The sequence below is a fragment of the Oryzias latipes genome, chromosome 3 (assembly GCF_053564925.1).
Source record: "Oryzias latipes strain Hd-rR chromosome 3, Olatipes_Hd-rR_3.1".
In the NCBI taxonomy this organism is placed as follows: domain Eukaryota; kingdom Metazoa; phylum Chordata; class Actinopteri; order Beloniformes; family Adrianichthyidae; genus Oryzias; species Oryzias latipes.
Window position 1 is genome coordinate 2,381,778 of NC_136239.1, and position 19,417 is coordinate 2,401,194.

Sequence of the window (19,417 nt, forward strand, 5' to 3'; positions counted from 1 at the left end):
CCCCCTCCCTTCTCTGCTCCCCAAATTTGACCCAGCTATTGGCACTTTCCACATCAGCCTTCCTGCTCCCTCTGCCTATTTAAGATCGACCTTCTCCAGCATTTGTCACCAGTCCGTTGCCCATTATGGTGCAGTACCTGGTCTCATGTTTACCTCTTGAGCCCTATGTTAGTTCATGTACCACGAATACTCAAGTAACCAAGTACTACAGGATTACGATCCTCCACGAGTGTCAACCTGGGTCCGCTTACCATACCACACCAACCGGTTCCGCCTAGAATCTGGACCTCCAGCCATGCCACGCCACAACTACACACCACGTCATCAGATCAACAACCACTATGTTCTGCATTTCCAGCCTCAACTAATCTGCTCACACAAAGATCACACTCACCTTCTGGTCCTCGTCCCTCCTCCATCATCTCTGGGTGTGAACATCCACAAGACTCCTCGTACCATTTCATCCTGGACAATAAGTCAGTCTCTACTCCACTCCTGTGTGCGTGATCTTTCCGGGTTCCAGCGTCTGGGTCTGTTCATGTCATCGCTAATCATGACATTTTCATTTCATATGGAAAAACAGAACCCAAATATGTTCTAATTAATTCTTATGACAAAGGTGGCCTTAATTTTCTCGATTTTTATGCCTTAAATAACACATTTCAAATTCATTGTTTGAAAAAACTTTTCGGAAATCCCAGCTCCATTTGGAATACTATACCTCTTCATATTTTATCTAAGATTGATGGCGTTGATTTCTTTCCCATGTGTAATTAGGATGTATATAAAATCCCACTTTAGTTATCTGCATTTTACCGCCTAGCCTTCTTGGCACAACTTTTCACTACACAAATATTCTGTCTGGAATAACGGACATTTGTAAGCCCTCTTCATAGAACAATGGTTTCGAAATAAGATTAATTTTGTGTATCAATTATTTAACAACCAGGGCTTACTTTTAACTTATGAGGAATTTCTGTCTAAATTTAACATCCCTGTTCCCCCTCAGAATATGCTAAAGTGTTTGGAGCGAGTCCCTCTGGCGTAGGCATTCGGTTTACATTTCAACAGAGAGTTCATGTTGAGGAGCCTTTTCGGCTCTCTCTCATAAATACTCCTGTGGGGAAAATATGTCTGTCTGGTTATCCCAAGAAAAACAATAAATCCATAAGAACACTATTTCAAATGAAAATTGTTTTACTTCATCAGAGCATGGCTTATTGAAATATGTTTTTTAAAGATACTGCATGGAAGTAGGTTTGTCAAACACCCAATAAATTCTTGATAACCAATAAAGTAAAATACATTTCTTTTAAGATTATTCACAGAATTTACCCGGCTAAAAAAAAAGAATTTACCCAGCTAAAATATTTAATTAAAATGGATTTAGATTAAACATTGATTGTCATGTGCGGGGAGGCTCGAGAGCCGGTAGGACCCAGACGCAGAGACGGGAGGCCAACGGGTTCAGGACTAGAGGGTTTTAATAACAAAAAGCGCTGCAGAGCAGGAATGACAAAACAAAAACAAAAACTTACTGTGGCGTGGCAAGGGACATGGAACGAGGACGCTAAGACAGGATGACGTAAACACCATGACAAAAGCTAATGGACCAGCACAAGAGGAAGGCAGAGACAAGACAGGGCAGACAAGACACAGGGCGTCTGGCGAGGTAGGTCCGGAAGACGGCCGGGAGGCCGAGCGGTCCGGCGAGGCAGGTCCGGAGGACAGCCGGGGGGCCGAGCGGTCCGGCGAGGCAGGTCCGGAGGACGGCCGGGGGGCCGAGCGGTTCTCCGAGGCAGGTCCGGAGGACGGCCGGGAGGCCGAGCGGTCCGGCGAGGCAGGTCCGGAGGACGGCCGGGGGGCCGAGCGGTTCTCCGAGGCAGGTCCGGAGGACGGCCGGGAGGCCGAGCGGTCCGGCGAGGCAGGTCCGGAGGACGGCCGGGAGGCAGGTCCGGAGGACGGCCGGGGGGCCGAGCGGTTCTCCGAGGCAGGTCCGGAGGACGGCCGGGAGGCCGAGCGGTCCGGCGAGGCAGGTCCGGAGGACGGCCGGGGGGCCGAGCGGTTCTCCGAGGCAGGTCCGGAGGACGGCCGGGAGGCCGAGCGGTCCGGCGAGGCAGGTCCGGAGGACGGCCGGGAGGCCGAGCGGTCCGGCGAGGCAGGTCCGGAGGACAGCCGGGGGGCCGAGCGGTCCGGCGAGGCAGGTCCGGAGGACGGCCGGGGGGCCGAGCGGTTCTCCGAGGCAGGTCCGGAGGACGGCCGGGAGGCCGAGCGGTCCGGCGAGGCAGGTCCGGAGGACGGCCGGGGGGCCGAGCGGTTCTCCGAGGCAGGTCCGGAGGACGGCCGGGAGGCCGAGCGGTCCGGCGAGGCAGGTCCGGAGGACGGCCGGGAGGCCGAGCGGTCCGGCGAGGCAGGTCCGGAGGACGGCCGGGGGGCCGAGCGGTTCTCCGAGGCAGGTCCGGAGGACGGCCGGGAGGCCGAGCGGTCCGGCGAGGCAGGTCCGGAGGACGGCCGGGGGGCCGAGCGGTTCTCCGAGGCAGGTCCGGAGGACGGCCGGGAGGCCGAGCGGTCCGGCGAGGCAGGTCCGGAGGACGGCCGGGGGGCCGAGCGGTTCTCCAAGGCAGGTCCGGAGGACGGCCGGGAGGCCGAGCTGTCCGGCGAGGCAGGTCCGGAGGACGGCCGGGAGGCCAAGCTGTCCGGCGAGGCAGGTCCGGAGGACGGCGGGGGGGCCGAGCGGTCCTCCGAGGCAGGTCCGGAGGACGGCCGGGAGGCCGAGCGGCCGAGCAGTCCTCCGAGGCGTCAGGCGTGGAGTCCTCCGAGGCGTCAGGCGTGGAGTCCTCCGAGGCGTCAGGTGTGGAGTCAGGCGTGGTGTCAGGCGTGGAGTCAGGCGTGGAGTCAGGCGTGGAGTCAGGCTTGGAGTCAGGCTTGGAGTCAGGCTTGGAGTCAGGCGTGGAGTCAGGCGTGGAGTCAGGCGTGGAGTCAGGCGTGGAGTCAGGCGTGGTGTCAGGCTTGGAGTCAGGCTTGGAGTCAGGATTGGAGTCAGGCTTGGAGTCAGGCTTGGAGTCAGGCTTGGAGTCAGGCCGGCGGGTCGGGCCAGGAGTCGGCCGGCGGGTCGGGCCAGCAGTCGGCCAGCGGGTCGGGCCAGCAGTCAAGCTCTGGCGGGTTGGGCCAGCAGTCGAGGTCTGGCGGGTCGGGCCAGCAGTCGAGCTCTGGCGGGTCGGGCCAGCAGTCAAGCTCTGGCGGGTCAGGCGTGGAACCGAGCTCTGGCGGGTCAGGCGTGGAGCCGAGCTCTGGCGGGTCAGGCGTGGAGCCGAGCTCTGGCGGGTCAGGCGTGGAGCCGAGCTCTAGCGGGTCAGGCGTGGAGCCGAGCTCTGGCGGGTCAGGCGTGGAGCCGGCTGGAGGGTCAGGCATGCCATTGGAAGCGGGGACCGGTCGGGGTGTAGCCAGCATCCCCCTGGGAGCAGGGACGGGTCGGGGTGCAGCCAGCACCCCCCTGGGAGCAGGGACGGGTCGGGGTGCATCCAGGACCACCACTGGAAAAGGATGTGGTGCATCCGGGACCACCACCGGAACAGGACGGGGCTGGGGTGCATCCGGGACCACCACTGGAAGGGGATGTAGTGCGTGCCGGACCACCTCCGGAACAGGACGGGGCTGGGGTGCATCCGGGCCCACCGCCGGAACAAAAACGGGACGTGGACGGGGACGGTGGCGGCGACGACGACCCCCCCTCAGGAAACTCCAGGTGGCTCCCACTCTAGGCATACGAGGCAAACTGGGCCTGGTCAAAATCCCAGTAAGACCTCGTACGCTCTGCTTCTTGGCAGTAGACCTCCAGAAGCTGCATGTCCCGCTCTGCTGGGTCCAGAAAAACACCAGCTGCGACCACTTTCCTCATCGCCTCACCCGCCTTCATAAGGAGTTCCAGGATCCTCATTCTTCGCCAGTCCGTTGGCCCTGATGGTGCATAGTTGGTCATCACATCTCGTTCATGTTGTTTTGTCAAGCCGGCGCCTAACTTCTGTCTCTACTTACCTCCAGGAATCCATTGTCACAAGTGGTCGCCAGAATCTGCCTCAGTCCGGAGCCCTCCCTCTGTCTTCTCCTGCTGGTCACACCTCGAGCCTCTGCCGTATCCTGCCATCTCTCGGACCTCCTCCGACGTCGACTCCTTCCGAAGGTCTGCGGAAGAATCCACCAGTGACGCCACCGAAGTCTGCTCTTCGCTCGTTGGGAACTCAAGATCTTGCTCTCGATCTCTCACCTACCTGTTGATTAAAACCCCTTAACTGCCACGCTTGTCCTCCTCTGTGTTTCTTCCGGGTTCCAGCGTTTGGGTCAAAAAGTGTTCTGTAGCCATGACAGGTTCATTGTATTCTTTTCTGAGTTGAATCAGTATAATATTAGTATTCGTTACTCGGAGAAGCAAAAAGCAATCAAAACCTTATCTGTAGGTGATAGATTCAACATTTTCTCGTAGAGTTTAACCTCCTGGCTTATTTCTATTTCTATTCTTGTTTTTTTTTATACATATGTGTATTTGATATTTGCATTTGTGTTCTTATTGCATACCGTAATGTTAATTTTGTAAAATGGCACAATGTGCAATAAAGTTTTTTTTTTTTTGAAATGCTCGGGCCAATATTGTGGTATATTGTGTATGTGTCTATTATTAAAAAACAATACTATATCAATCAAATAGACATATCACTGTTTCAAAAATCTTCATAGCATAAATTGATCAACTATCAAAAGTTAAAATTATGTGCAAATTACGTTTCATTGGGAAAAATCATGAGTCAATTTTGGAAATTGATGTAAATTGAAGCCTGTTCAAACAAAGTCGGCCGTCATGACTCCTCAATTGTACACAGAGTGGGCTTACTTTGCGCCAACAGTACCGCCCACAATTCAGAGGTGAATTTCTAATGAACTCCTGCTGCTCTGCAGAAACTATGTCCTAGAAAACGACATTTTAAATCAATTTTGGCTAAAATAAACTGCATAATCATAATTAAAGAAAAACACTTTGAAAATAGATGGAAAGATGATCAGAGTGGGTCTAAAACAGTTCTGTTCAGATTAGATGTTTTCTCCCACATTGAACAGAAAACAGTGTTGAACTCTCACCAAAATGGGTCTGTGGCGCCAAAACCCCCCAGCCACGTTCTCGCTTCCATGGACGCAGCTGCTCATGGCAAACAGAAACAGGAAGGGCTGCTCACTGAAGAAAAGCTTTTAGTTTTCTGTACATTAAAGGTACATTGTACTAGAATTGAAAACTAGTGACTTTACTGCCGTGTAGAAAACCTGACTTAGGCTGAAAGACGCAATAACACAATGTCAGCAGAAGAGCACCTCCTCAGAGGAGCAGCACATCCATCTGGAAGAGATTCCTAATATTTTACAGACACATTACACTGAGCCCTCACTACGTCATGGTCCACCTTTCACAGTTGGGTTTCACAGAAAACACCAAAACGACTTACGGTTATGGCGACCACCTGAACTGACGCAATACTCACTGCTCTGCTATCCCGACACTTAAATCCTGCGAAAATACTCCAATCTCCCCCAAAACTTAGGTAAAGGGATTTGAGAACACAAAAGGAATGCCGAAGGGCAACAAACAAAGGCAGGATACCAACAACCAGCCAAAGCTGGGAAACTTGCTCATTTTCTAGGAGTTGATTTCTCACAGGAAAATGATTCTGTTCGAATGAATCAAACCATGTATTTTAGCAAAATTTTGGAAAGTCTGATTGCAAATCAAAGGCAACTCCCAGTTAAATCAAATGTGATCTAACTCCAGAAGGGGCCAAAACGGATCAGAGGAAATACAGGGGCATGTTGGGAAACCTTATCTATATCATGACCTGTACTAGGCCGGACATAAGTTTGATTGTAAGCAGGCGGTCTCAATACATGTCTGATCCCAGGGAAAAACACATGACAGCACTGAAACGTGTACAGATACTTACAAGGAACCAAGGATTATGGACTGTGTTATAATAAATGTAACACTGAACTTGAACTTATGGGCTACTCTGATGCCGATTGGGCTAACGACCTAGAGGACAGGAGGAGCACTACAGGCTATTGCTTCAGCCTTAGCCAAAACGGTGCCATCGTGTCATGGAAAACAAAGAAACAAACAGCAAACTGTTGCTCTGTCAACGTGTGAAGCTGATTACATGGCGTTAGCCGCCGCTATTCAAGAAGCGCTTCACCTCTCGCAACTTTTGAAGGACATGGACCCTAATTTTGAACCAACAACCAAACTGTTCGAGGACAACCAAGGGGACTATACGCCTAGCAAGGAACCCTGTAAATCGTCAGCGGAGCAAACATGTGGACATAAAATATCATTTTATGTCCGAAGTCTGCTGTAACCCTTGTTCTATCCTAGGCACTTTGACATTGGGAGTTGGGTCATCTAGACCCACTAGACAGTGCGCTGAAGCTTTTTTCTTCAATGATTTGTGATCTTCACTGGTGTCCGTGGATTACATGAAATCTCTTCACCTCTATCCACCTATGTCATGGTAGGGAGAACACGTCAATGTAAGGGTGGGGTCATCTAAGATAGCACAAGGGTTAAGAGCCAAGATTGAAAAGTTTAGTTCTTCTATGTTCGGTAATTAAAAATGATGTTATGAGAATGTGTGTGATTTCATCGAGTGGGGGTGTTGAACTACGATGAATATCACTAAGTATTTTTGTTTGGGGAACTATTTTGTGCAGCGCAAAGTTACCTGCCTGCCTGTATAAATAAAGGCGGAGCCACCTGCCAAGCTCTTCATGGGTGACAGGAGTAATGGCTGCCGGAAAGTTGAATGTGCCTCCAGTCTCGTTTGTCCCAGAGAAACAGTTAATACTCCAGAGGGATGTCTGAACCTGGGAGCACAGGTGGGAGCTCGCGCACGGCTCGGGAGCAGTCCGCTGCAGGAGATTCAACACAGCTGAAGCACAGAAGTTTGTCGAGAAGATCCAGGAGGACACAGCGTAAATATAAACCCACAGAGATGTCATTTATATGTATTATTACTTACTAGTGAACAAGCAGGTAATATCGGGTAAACATTTAAAGTTTGTGGCAACAGTTAAACGGGGGAGGGAAAGTTTATGTGGAAGATAAGTGAAAAATAATCAGTGAATAAATCTGTTAGAGAAACCTTCAGGGTAGAGCATGGACTGTTACTACACAAGATAGCACCAGTGTTCAAACAAAGACAATGGTGAGTGGAGGGACCGATCCTCGCAGGCGTGGAATGGTCCATGGCGATAACGGGAGACGACTTTCAGGGGGAAGGGTTTTCTTACTTAAACAATGGGAAAGGGGATTTGTTTTGATGCATGTTCAAGTATCCAGGGTTTTTTGTGCCTCTCTATTTGTACAAAAAAGTGTCAAGTTAATATGTATGTCGTAGTTGAAAATGACACAAGAAGTAAAAATTAAGTTTGTTTCTTGGAACTGCAGAGGTCTTCGAAATCCAAACAAAGTGAAACAAGTCATAAACAGAATAAAAGATATGGATGGCCAGGTGGTATTTCTGCAGGAAACTCATCGTCTTGATAGAGATTTGAAAAGTATTAAAAGAAGATGACAAGGCAGTGTGTTTACAGCACCATTTTCATCTAATGCAAGAGGAGTTATGATATTAATCCGTAATACAGTTCCTTTTCAAGTAATAATATAATATAATAAAAAATAAATGGGGAAGATATCTAATCATTCAAGGTCAATTACTTTCAGAAGATTTATGTTTTGTAAATGTTTATGGCCCTAACGTAGATGATGCTAAATTTTTTGAGGATCTATTTCTTACAATAGCGTCACTCACAGGACAATATATCATAGCAGGTGACTTTAGCTGTACTCTAGACCCTAAAATAGACAGATCAACAGGAACAGATCAATCTCACAATAAATGTAGAACGGTTATTCAAGGTCACATTAAAGAATTGAACCTATTAGACATATGGAGAGAATTAAATCCCAATGATAAGGGGTACTATTTATGCTACTCTAGTAAATATAAGACATTTTCCAGGATTGATTATTTCCTAATCTCTTTAGAATTATGTCATAAAATTAACAATTGTTTTCATGACTCCATTGTGATCTCAGACCATGCTCCATGTTGTTTAGTATAAATGGATAAAAATATTATTAAAGACCCACCCCGGTGACATTTCCAGCATAAATGGTTACAGGACAAAGAATTTATCAAACATATAGGAAAACATATTGATGAGTATTTCTATTTAAACACGGCGCAGACATCTGCATGTATAAGATGGGAAGCTTTCAAAGTGGTTCTTAGAGGTCACATCATTAGCTATACAGGTTCAAAATCAAAAAAGTGGAGAAGGGAGAGACAACAGTTGGAACACAAGATTAAAACACTACAGGAAAAGGTCAACAAAGAAAATAATTTGCAACTGATAAACGAGTTAGCAACTTTAAGAGCAGAATATTATAAACAATCAGCAAAAGACAAAACACAACCGTGTCTGATAACAGAAGAACCTAAGAAGTCATTTAAAAATACAGACACCATGAACTTTATTGAAATAGAGAAAGAAACAGCTGTTCCTCCGTCATTCTATTGGTCAGAAGAAACATTCTGGATCTGATGCCTTTTTTTGATCATCCAGATTTTTTCTCATTTTTTATGTAGTTCAAGCTCAAGTTATAAACTCCACCTTTAATAGGTGGAGCCTATGCCCCCACATCCAACGCTCAAAATGTTTGATTGACAGGTCTCACATACAGTCAAGGAAAGTAACTTATAAAAAAGTAGAAGTTGGTGCAGTTCTGTAAGGTAGAAAAATGAGTCGTCAAAAATCTGTTTCAACACGTTTTACTTTAAAAAGGCAAAACTTAAGTCACTTTATTGACAGAAGTAGAACACAATCCATCTACCAACCGACATCAGCACTGGAACACCGATAATGAAACAGCAAAGACAAAATACTACAGGCTGAAAGGACGTCAGCAGAGAAATAAATACAATTGAAACAGACAGCAAACATTTCAACAGGAACTGGACGGTTTTTATGGTTCAGCAACAGCAGACGAGGAAGCAGCAAGAAAACAATCAAAGGGTTTTTACAAAAATCCCATGATGCAGCTCTCTGACATGAATGCAGAGAAGGAAGCAAACATCCGTCACATGTTATCGCTCTGAGTCCCACTGAGACCTGCACACAGAATTCAGTTCTTGAACATGTCGCACAGCAGCTTCTCCATGGGAGTGTTTCCAATGGTCCTGTGGAAGAACAGCAACTCGATCCGCTCCGAGTTCACAAAGCGCAGCGAGGGGAGAAGAAGCAGCAGCTTTCCAAACCTGAAAGACCAAAGCAGAAAGATGCTCAGCAGGCAAGATGGAGAAGAAGGACAGAAGCTTCACGAAGCTTCACGAAGCATCACGAAGCATCACGAAGCATCCAAAACCGTCAATCAAAAATCGGCCTTATAGAACTAATGACGGTCAGATGAGGTCCAACATGTGACTGAGTTCAAATCCAAATCCTTCATTCCTCAACAAGACAGTCAAAGGTGTTTCATTGGCTTCATCTGAGCTCTGCTTCTTCCTTCCTACCGGGCTGGTTGGCTGGGGTAGTGGGAGCGGATGTGTTGTCCCAGCATGACTTGAGACTGATCCTGGAGGTTCTCCACTTGTTCTGGATCCTTCAAACCTCGAGTCTCTGTGTGGGAAAGAACTGAATTAAGCATCAAATTCAAGGAATTCTCCTTCATTTCTGAGCAGATTAGGCAGGTCAGCTGTTACGATTGGTTTGTCTGTAATGCTAGAGACAAATTGGAGCATGTTTTGTGATTCTAACCTGGTTTAAAAAGCACAATGGCCTTGAGACAGGCAAACTCTGTGGGATCCACGGCGAGGGCCTTGAAGCGGCTGAAGGCCTCCTGCAGGAGCCGCAGGTCCAGACCGGTGTAGCTGGTCTTGCCCTGCATGCCGGGGCAGAGGTCGGGCAGGGACAGCAGCGGGCAGCTGTCCAGCGGCAGCGACCACTGGATGGCACAGAGCAGGAAGAGCTCGCTCCACGCCTCCTCCAACAGGATCACCTGTGAACACAGAAGCAGCGTTTGGAAACACGACATTAAGCAACCAGATCTGCTGGAAGAACAACAAATAATCCTAGTGATGGTCAGTTTGTCGTGTGTAGAAACTCAAACAAGAGAACTCTGGTTCTCTGAAAGACCCATTCTGATGAAGATGGTGGTTTGGTGTTTTTAACATCTGTTTGTCATGATGGAGGACAAATATAAAGATAATTAGGATTAACATTACATGCATGATCAGGAATAAAGGACCAGTTGATAACAGATCACTTTAAAAAAAAGCAGCATCAGAAGATGATGAGAGTGGATCTTCCAGCAGTGATTCTGTTTATTTCCAAGTGTTTTTGTCAATAATGAACACCCTAAAGTCAAAGTTTGTTGTGTGTTTAGTAAAGTTGTAAAGATTCCTTCTTCCAGGTGCATTTGTTGAGGATTTTCTGTTCATCATGCAGCTCTTATCATGATGTCAGAGATCCATAGTGGCTTCTTTTCTCAGCCTGTTCTCGGCTGCTCTCACCTGGTCTCTGAAGGGCAGGTTGGAGAAGACCGGCAGGTTTTTGGCCCACTTGACGGACATGAAGAGCAGCCTGGCTGAGGTCTCGTAGACGTTTTCTGAGCTGGAGGGGTACAGAGCCATGTGGTACTCTGATGACGCTCTCTCCGGCTCGTTGCTCGTCACATCAATGTTTTCATCCACTGAGACACAAACAAGAGGTCTGGGTCAGCAGAGGAACGCATTCTTTGGAGCGGCACTAAACTTTAGAACGGGTTCAGTAATGAGCTCAAACTATGTTCAGATATCCAAATATTCTAGAAAATGTTGAAAGAAACTCAACACCTGTTGAACCTTATTCAACAGCTGATTGAATAATTCCAAATCCATGTGAGAACTTGACTGTAGTGAAATAATCAAAGATCTTTTAATCACAATCAATTAGGGTTGTGACGATAACCGCATCACCGCGTCATCACCGCACTTTTTTTTGTTTGTTTTTTTGAAAGTTTAGCATATCGTGCGTGATTGGAACTATAATAAACACATCAAACACATTCATCTTTGCTGATAATTCTGCTAGTCCTGTGTTCAGACTTTACTTCTTTCCTTCAGACCATTCTCTCCTTCTCTCCCACCGCGCCTGTCTTTAGCCGCGTTTACATGGGCAAAAGTAATCGGAATGAACGCCTGATCGGAAAGAAAATGCGTCATGTAAACGCGCCGTTTGGAATACTCTGCCCCGATCAGACTCGTTCGGATCAGAATTTCTATTTTTTTTTTTTTTAACTTGTCCTGTCCAACAGCTAGGCAGGCAGATGAGAGCTGAGGGCCTCTTGTGTTGGACATATTTTACTTTAACAATAGGGGGTATGAATCTTCAGACATTCGGATCAGAATTTCTTTCCAATGGAGATAGCTGGGTTATACCGATCGTTTATCCGATTGTGGAGCATGTAAACGGTCATTCCGATCGTGTGTCACGTCTGCTCTGGTTTACGTCACGCATAGACGGTGTTTCACTGAGAGAAAGCCTTGGAGCGCAGACGGGACCGACCAGCTGCTCTGCGGACGCCCCGTGAAAAGCGCCGCTCCGCTCTCGCCCCACTGGCTCTCCCCTCTTTCACCCCTCACGAGGGAGATGCCGGGCAGGAGCGCTTGCCCCCCGACGCTCACTCGCTCCACTGGCACCCGAGTGAGCAGAGCAGAACAGCTGGATTAATAACTTTGTGTCTGATGGGAGGAGGATGCTTGTTACGTGTGCGTTTTTTTGTTTTGTTATGTGTGGGAGAATTCAGACTGCGAGCCGTCCGGCCGCTCTGGGTTAGCCGCCAGCTCACGCAGCGAGTTTGGGGAAGCAGAAATAAATGTCGCTCAGTCCTTAGAAACTGTTCAAACAATCACGTGGATTTGTGTTTCCAGTTGTGTCCCGACAAAATAAAGGCTGATGATATTCCCAGACATTTACGTGCAGCCAAGATGCAGATTGCAGCGTTTCATGGTCCTGGACTTTGTGTCCATCAGGCTAATGTTAGCCTGTGTTTATAGCCTGTCCTAACCCTTCTTCCAGCACTGATCGCACGGATTAAATATAACGATGAGCGAACAGGCGCTTCATACCATTCATGACATTAATAAAAGCACGTTTGGAAGATCGTCTCGTATATTACCGAGCTGCTGCATAAAATAAATGTCTGTGGCAGCTGTTTGTTTAGAACGGGACCTATTTCCTCATCCGGGTGATTTTACACTACTGCGCATGCCCACATGATTCATTCCGACTGAAAGTGTGAGCCATGGGAACGTTTGTTCTAATCGGAAAAAGGTTTTCTGTGCCCATGTGAATTTTAACCCGACCATTGATCTGATCAAGATATTCTGCCCATGTAACCGCGGCTAGTGTCTTTTGTCGTCGCGCGCTCTGCGCTGCACGTGACACGCGGCTCCCCTTACACACACAGGCGCGCACTTCAGAAGCACACATCCTCATTCTAAAACAGAAGTTTTTATCTTGCGAGGAAATACGACAAATTTACTGCGTTTTAATTATTAATTTCCATTGTATTCATTTCCGTTGTAAGCTGTGTGCGTTCGTAAGTGCGCGACACGGCCGCCTGCCGGAGGATTTTGTGTTAGCGGCGGCTTATTACTGTTTTCCTTCACTCTGTAACACCAAACGTGAACCCGCACTGTTAGATTTCCATGAATATCACTACATGTTTTGTTTGGGAACTGTTTTGTGCGCGCAAAGTTACGTGTCTGTATGAATAAAGGCCTCCTGCCCCGCGTTCTTCATGGGTGTCAGGCTCACGGCTACCAGAAAGGTGACAAAGTGTCTGCAGTCTGTTTATTACTGGGCAATATATAATATTCTGAAAAGATGTCTGTACCAGAGAGCACAAGTGAAACTCGCGTGCAGCTCCAGAGTGGTCCGCTGCAGAAGAATCAACACGCACCCCCAACACACAGCGCTGACCCACACAGTCACAGTCAATCTACAACACCTATATAGGCTATATAGTTAGTTCATTAGCTAGATAGGTAGTAGTTAGTTGTTACTGTTATTTTTTTTAACTTCAATAGAACTTTAGTTTAGAAATATTTGTTCCGGGTTCTGATCAAAGCGAGGAGGTCACATGACTGTTTCATTCATGTCCTTGACTATTCAACCTTAATATCAGAGAATGGAAACAATCCAAGATTTCTTTTTAGCACTATAGCTAAATTAACTCGCAGTCAGAGCTCAGTAGAACCACATGTTCCTGTTTCTCTCAGCTCTGATGATTTTCTTACATTTTTCGATAGTAAAATCTCAAATATTAGACATAAGTTAAATCAAGTTATTCCTACTATCAGCCCAGAACAGGCTGAAGCGGTAGAAATGGAGGCATCCATAGAAACCTCTGTAACATTAGACTGCTTCACTGCTGTGGATCAAGCGGAAATAACATCAATTATTACGTCCTCCAAATCCTCAACGTGTCTGTTAGACCCAATTCCCACTAGACTTTTTAAAGAAACTTTTCCCCTAATTAATGATCCCATATTAACAATGATAAATGCCTCTCTGGAAACGGGTTACGTGCCACAGTCTTTTAAATATGTAGTTGTTAAACCTCTTCTGAAAAAGCCCAGTTTGGATCCTAGCATCTTGGCCAACTATAGACCGATATCAAACCTGCCCTTTATTTCTAAAATCCTAGAAAGAGTTGTAGTTAAGCAGCTTTACTGCCACCTACAGGACAACAGCCACTTTGAAGACTTTCAGTCGGGGTTTAGACCTCACCACAGTACGGAAACTGCACTAGTTAGAGTCTCTAATGACTTGTTATTGGCCTCAGAAAAGGGACTACTTTCTATTCTGGTCCTGTTGGACCTCAGTGCTGCCTTTGACACTATCGACCACGGTATTTTACTCCATAGATTAGAGCAGGACATAGGGATCAGAGGATCTGCTCTCCAGTGGTTTAAATCCTATCTGTCTGATAGGTATCAGTTCGTTAATGTAAATGGCCATTCCTCTCAGTGCACTCGAGTCAACTATGGAGTCCCACAGGGCTCAGTCTTGGGACCGATCCTGTTTACGCTTTATATGCTACCCCTAGGAAACATAATCAGGAAACACAGCATTAATTTTCATTGTTATGCCGACGATACGCAGTTGTATTTATCCATGAAGCCTGAACAGAATGACCAGATAGAGAAACTGAACGCCTGCATCAGTGACATCAAGACCTGGATGACAATTAATTACCTCCTCTTGAACCCAGAAAAAACTGAGGTCATTATACTTGGTCCTAAAAACCTCAGAGATGCTCTGTCTGCTCAGATAGTCTCCCTGGATGGTATAAGTATAGCCCCCAATTCCACAGTTAGAAACCTTGGGGTTTTACTTGACCAGGATTTATCATTTAAGGCTCATATATCTCAGGCGTGTAGAACTGCCTTTTTTCACCTGCGGAATATTGCTAAGATCAGAAATCTACTTTCTAAGAGTGATGCTGAAAAACTCATCCATGCATTTGTTACGTCGAGGCTGGATTACTGTAACTCCTTGTTAGCAGCGTGTCCTAAGAGTTCCTTAAGAAGTCTCCAGCTTGTTCAGAACGCAGCTGCTAGATTGTTAGCTGGAACCAGCAGAAGAGATCACATCACTCCTGTGTTAGTTTCACTTCACTGGATCCCAGTTGATTCTAGAATCAAGTTCAAGATCCTCCTGTTAACCTATAAGGCCTTACATGGACTGGCCCCGTCCTATATTAAGGACCTCATAGTCCCTTACCATCCAATGAGAACACTTCGCTCGCAAAATGCAGGACTGCTTGTTGTTCCTAGAATTGGTAAAAGTACGGTTGGAGGTAGAGCGTTTAGCCACCAAGCCCCTGTCTTATGGAATAAACTCCCAGCTCATATAAGAGAGGCCGACTCAGTTTCTACATTCAAAGCTAGACTGAAAACATTCCTCTTTGGACAGGCTTATTGTCAGACTAGTTAGTATTCAGAGATTATTTAACTTAATGTTAGTTTGTTTAAATTAAACTTAATAATAACTATTTCTTTTAAAAGGCTGCTAGAAGTTGAAGCTGGGGTAACTATGGTACACTGGGGTTCTGTCCTCTTTCCTTTTTTACTTCTACCCTTCCTCTCCTCTATTCTTGATCATAATTTATCATTTAGTTCTCCATGCCTCTGTTTGGTGCAGTGTGATTCATGTATTGTCCCTCTTTTCCTCTCCCCTCCTGGGGAGTGGGAGTGCTTCCAGACTCCAGTTGGCTCATCCGTGCTCCAGTTCCTGACCGTTTACCTCGCCTTTGCTCCTGCTCCTACACCTGGCTGTGGTTCCTGTCTCCGGCTCGACTCGCGCCTTTGACTGTCCCGATAACCACGGCTGGATGAAGCTCGTCTGCTGGACTTTTATATATGTAGTTGTAGATTTAGATAAGTTAATTCTTCTCTAAGATTTCTGGTAAATCGCCTGTCCGTCCTGGGGGAGGATCCCTCCTTCATGTGGGCACCCCTGAGGTTTCTTCGTTTTTTCCGGAATCCGGTTTTTTTGGGAGTTTTTCCTTACCGCGAAGGGGGGTCTAAGGGCAGGGATGCCAGTATAGCTTAGTCAGTTTGTTAGTTCATTTTAGTATTTTTCTATTGAACTCTTTGTATTCGTGATCCTTTTGATTTCATGTTTTACTTCGAAGCCCATCGAGACGACTGTTGTTGTTATTTTGGGCTATACAAATAAAATTGAATTGAATTGAATGGAATTGACGTCCCCAGCTGTTCTGAAGGATCTCAGTTCTTTTCATCCACTGTGCAATTATAGTTCAACAAAATTTAACAGCGTGACAATCGTGTTGATTTGAATATATCATCCACAGTTTCACAAAATGAAAATTATTATACATTTTTTTCATTTTTTCCTCTTTCTCTGTTTTTGACAGACATTTTGTGTCTTTCCTGATGGTGCCTGATAATGGCTGTAAATTAGCAGAGCATTGAGAGCTTCTCCAAACAAGAGACATTTGTGAAGTCTTCCTGTAGCTGAGCGATAAGCAGGTATCAAGCATTTTGGGGAAAGAAAAGGAGGGAAGCAGAAAGCCTCCAGATCAGCCGACTGGAAGCCTGTTGAGCTTCTGAAGTGATAAAGCTTAAATGTCTGTATCATACACTTATTAATATTTTGTAATAAGACAACATCAATGACAACAAAACATCCTGATGTTTCATCCAGTCGGAGCTCAACTCAGCCCACTGCAAGTCTTTTAGCATTTTGCTTTTCCTCTTTTTAAAACATACATTTTTAAATGCAGCGTTTGAGCATGTTGTCATTCATTAGCAATTATCTGTAATATTTACAAAATAATGGTAAATCCTTTCATCTCACTCAAAGCTTCTGCATCATGAATACGGTTTAGATAGAATAAAATGTCCTTCCATATAAAACTTACTTTATAAACCAACCTATGAAGTGAAGAAGACCCAGGAGAACCCAAGAGGATCCAGGAGAACCCAATAGGATCCAGGAGAAACCAATAGGATCCAGGAGAACCCAAGAGGATCCAGGAGAACCCAATAGGATCCAGGAGAACCCAAGAGGATCCAGGAGAAACCAATAGGATCCAGGAGAAACCAAGAGGATCCAGGAGAAACCAATAGGATCCAGGAGAAACCAAGAGGATCCATGAGAAACCAATAGGATCCAGGAGAAACCAAATGATCCAGGAGAACCCAAGAGGATCCAGGAGAAACCAAGAGGATCCATGAGAAACCAAGAGGATCCATGAGAAACCAATAGGATCCAGGAGAAACCAAATGATCCAGGAGAACCCAAGAGGATCCAGGAGAAACCAAGAGGATCCATGAGAAACCAAGAGGATCCAAGAGAAACCAAGAGGATCCAGGAGGACCCAGGAGGACCTAAGAGGACCCAGGAGGACCCAAACACACGAAACCTTCCAGTTTATTGGGTTCAGTCTTTTTCAAACGTGCGTCAGCCACTAGATGTCGCCGTAGCTTCAGCTCTGTTTCAAGGGTTCCTGGATTGAACCTTTTTTAGGACAGTAGTTCCAAATGATTAGATCTCCTAGGTGTTCAGTTTCTCCCATCACCTCACAGAGAGTCTACTCTGCTTCCCTGAAGACACCATGGCTCTGCTGCACCTCACAGGCAGGAACACTAAACCTTCATTAACATGGTAGACAGCTGCTCAAACAGAAATCGCTTTTTTTGATTCATATTTTGCTAATGTGGCTCTTAGGTTGGACTCACTAAACCTCACTAAACCTCCTGCTATAAAGCCTTTAACCCTTGTGCTCTCCTAGGCACTTTAACGTTGGGAGTTGGGTCATCTAGACCCACTTCAATGATTTGTGATCTTCACTGGTCCAGTTATCCACCTTTGTCATGGTAGGGAGAACACGTCAATGTAAGGGTGGGGGTCATAGGATAGTACAAGGGTTAACCCATTGTTTTCCTGTTTCTCTTTCTTTTTCCAAGTATCTTCCGCCATTTTTTGTTCCTTAACTCATTCTACAATTTTTCATCTATTATAACCGTTCAACCATTCAACTATTCAAATGTTCAGCTCTTTCAGCTTTTTCCAGCTATGACTTCTGCTCCTTCAAATCCTTGAACTTTTCCAGATATTCCAGGATTTCCAGGATTTTTGCCTCCATTGAAATACATGGGGACTCCTTGATGCAGAACTCGCTGGCATTTTTTACAAAAATATCTTTTTTGTTTTTGTGCTGTTTTGATTTTATTTATGGTCAACCTTGATTATTTCTTTTTTTAATTTATTTTTGTGCCAATTATTACCATTTAAGTTTCATTTTCATTCAGCAATATAGCATTCAATCCTGCATTTTCTTCAGGAAATGCAGCTCATTCTAGTTCTATGAAGTTTTCTTTGTGCTTTAATGTGTTGATGCTTCTTACCGATTCAATAAAAATGTTTTTAATTTTTTGTCGTATTTCTCTTCTCTTTTACACTCCTGTGCAGCAGAAATCTATTTAGTAATTCTGTTCATTGTAGTTTTATATTTCCGCTTTCTCTAAACGTCAAGGTAACAAAGAAAGTGTCTGTGGCGCCAAAACCTCCCAGGTTTGTGTTCGCCTGGTTTCCATGGCAACCATGGGGACACTGAGACAGCAGGCATGTGAACGCACAGCGTGGTCTTCAACACAGTATGTGCTCATCTCCTTTAACATACGCAAAGCTATTCACAAATGTAAAAATACATATTTTTACTCTACTGAAAATGATCTGATAAAACACAATTAAAGATTTTGTTTTTAGCAACATGTTTACCACAAAAAGAACCACAGTGAAGCAACATTTCCTGCTGATCTGTGTTTTTGGGCATTTGCGTTTTGCTTTCCCCAGTCTCAGGGAGGTCGAGGTCAAAGTTCAGCTCAGACATTAACTGGCATTGCACACCATCATGGAGGGACCTTTACCCGTTTGCAAAATACCTCAGAGGTCAGCATTATCCAATCAGAAAGATCAGTTAAGCAGGATTTATTTAAGACACTGCTAAAGTTGAAACAGCTTGAAGTAGAAGTTAAGAACTGGATTGAAACACATTTTTTTTTGGTTTTGCCAAAATTCAGGCCAAAAGCAAAGAAAAGATGTGTTTGAATTCAAGGAGGCAAGAAATGTTAAAGAAACTAAATTACCTTAAAAAACTGGTGATTGAAACTGGATTATAGCCACTATGTAAAAGAAACACACCAGGGATGGGATTAAACATCTTTAACACTCCCTTTCAAGAAATAATTCATATAAAAATATCATATTTAAATTGAGGGCTTCATGTTTGTATCTTCAAGAGGAAACACGTATAAGAGTAAGTTTCTAGGAATCGTTTCTGCAGAGCGGCAGTAGTTCGTTAGAAACTCACCTCTGAGTTGTGGGCGGTACTGTTCACACAGAGCAACACCCCCCCCATCTCCTCCCCACTGCTGAGAGCTCTCTGGCTTGTAGCCCACCCAGCATATTTTCCTTCACAAACACAGTTTCTTTTCTGGAGCCCCTCTCAATACACAAAAACAAATGGGTCCGGAAATTGTGATGTCACAAAGTGAAGAACCGGCCCTTCCAGTCTGCACACTATGGATTTTTAATTATGCTACAGAATCGCTTCCATAGCGCACCAGCACCGCCCCCAGGCTAACAGACACACCCACTGTCTCCACGGAGATAACGGCTTCATTTTATATGCATCATATGCTCGTAAGCACAGTCAGGCATCTTTGCAAAAGATTAGCTGTTGTTTGTTTTCAAACAACAGCTAATCTGGATTAAGTAATCAAAGCATTTGATCAGGTGTTTATGT

At 45.6% G+C, this 19,417-nt stretch overlaps 1 protein-coding gene across 1 annotated transcript; it reads right to left on the bottom strand.

Moving 5' to 3' along the window:
- Positions 1-8,718: 8,718 nt before the first annotated feature.
- LOC101157353 (photoreceptor-specific nuclear receptor-like) lies at positions 8,719-19,126 on the bottom strand. The gene is made up of 5 exons (XM_020701272.3): positions 18,983-19,126; positions 10,608-10,786; positions 9,853-10,093; positions 9,609-9,714; positions 8,719-9,353 (listed from the first exon to the last, which is right to left on the bottom strand). The coding sequence occupies exons 2-5, from the start codon at positions 10,725-10,727 to the stop codon at positions 9,221-9,223; spliced, it is 600 nt and encodes a 199-aa protein (XP_020556931.2). The 5' UTR covers positions 10,728-10,786; positions 18,983-19,126; the 3' UTR covers positions 8,719-9,220.
- Positions 19,127-19,417: the final 291 nt, after the last annotated feature.

Coding starts and splice junctions, on each gene's coding strand:
- LOC101157353 (XM_020701272.3), bottom strand. CDS start 10,727: ATGGCTCTGTACCCCTCCAGCTCAGAAAACGTCTACGAGACCTCAGCC. Junction 10,094..10,607: donor ACCTGCCCTTCAGAGACCAG/GTGAGAGCAGCC, acceptor CTGTGTTCACAG/GTGATCCTGTTGGAGGAGGC. Junction 9,715..9,852: donor CATTGTGCTTTTTAAACCAG/GTTAGAATCACA, acceptor TTTCCCACACAG/AGACTCGAGGTTTGAAGGAT.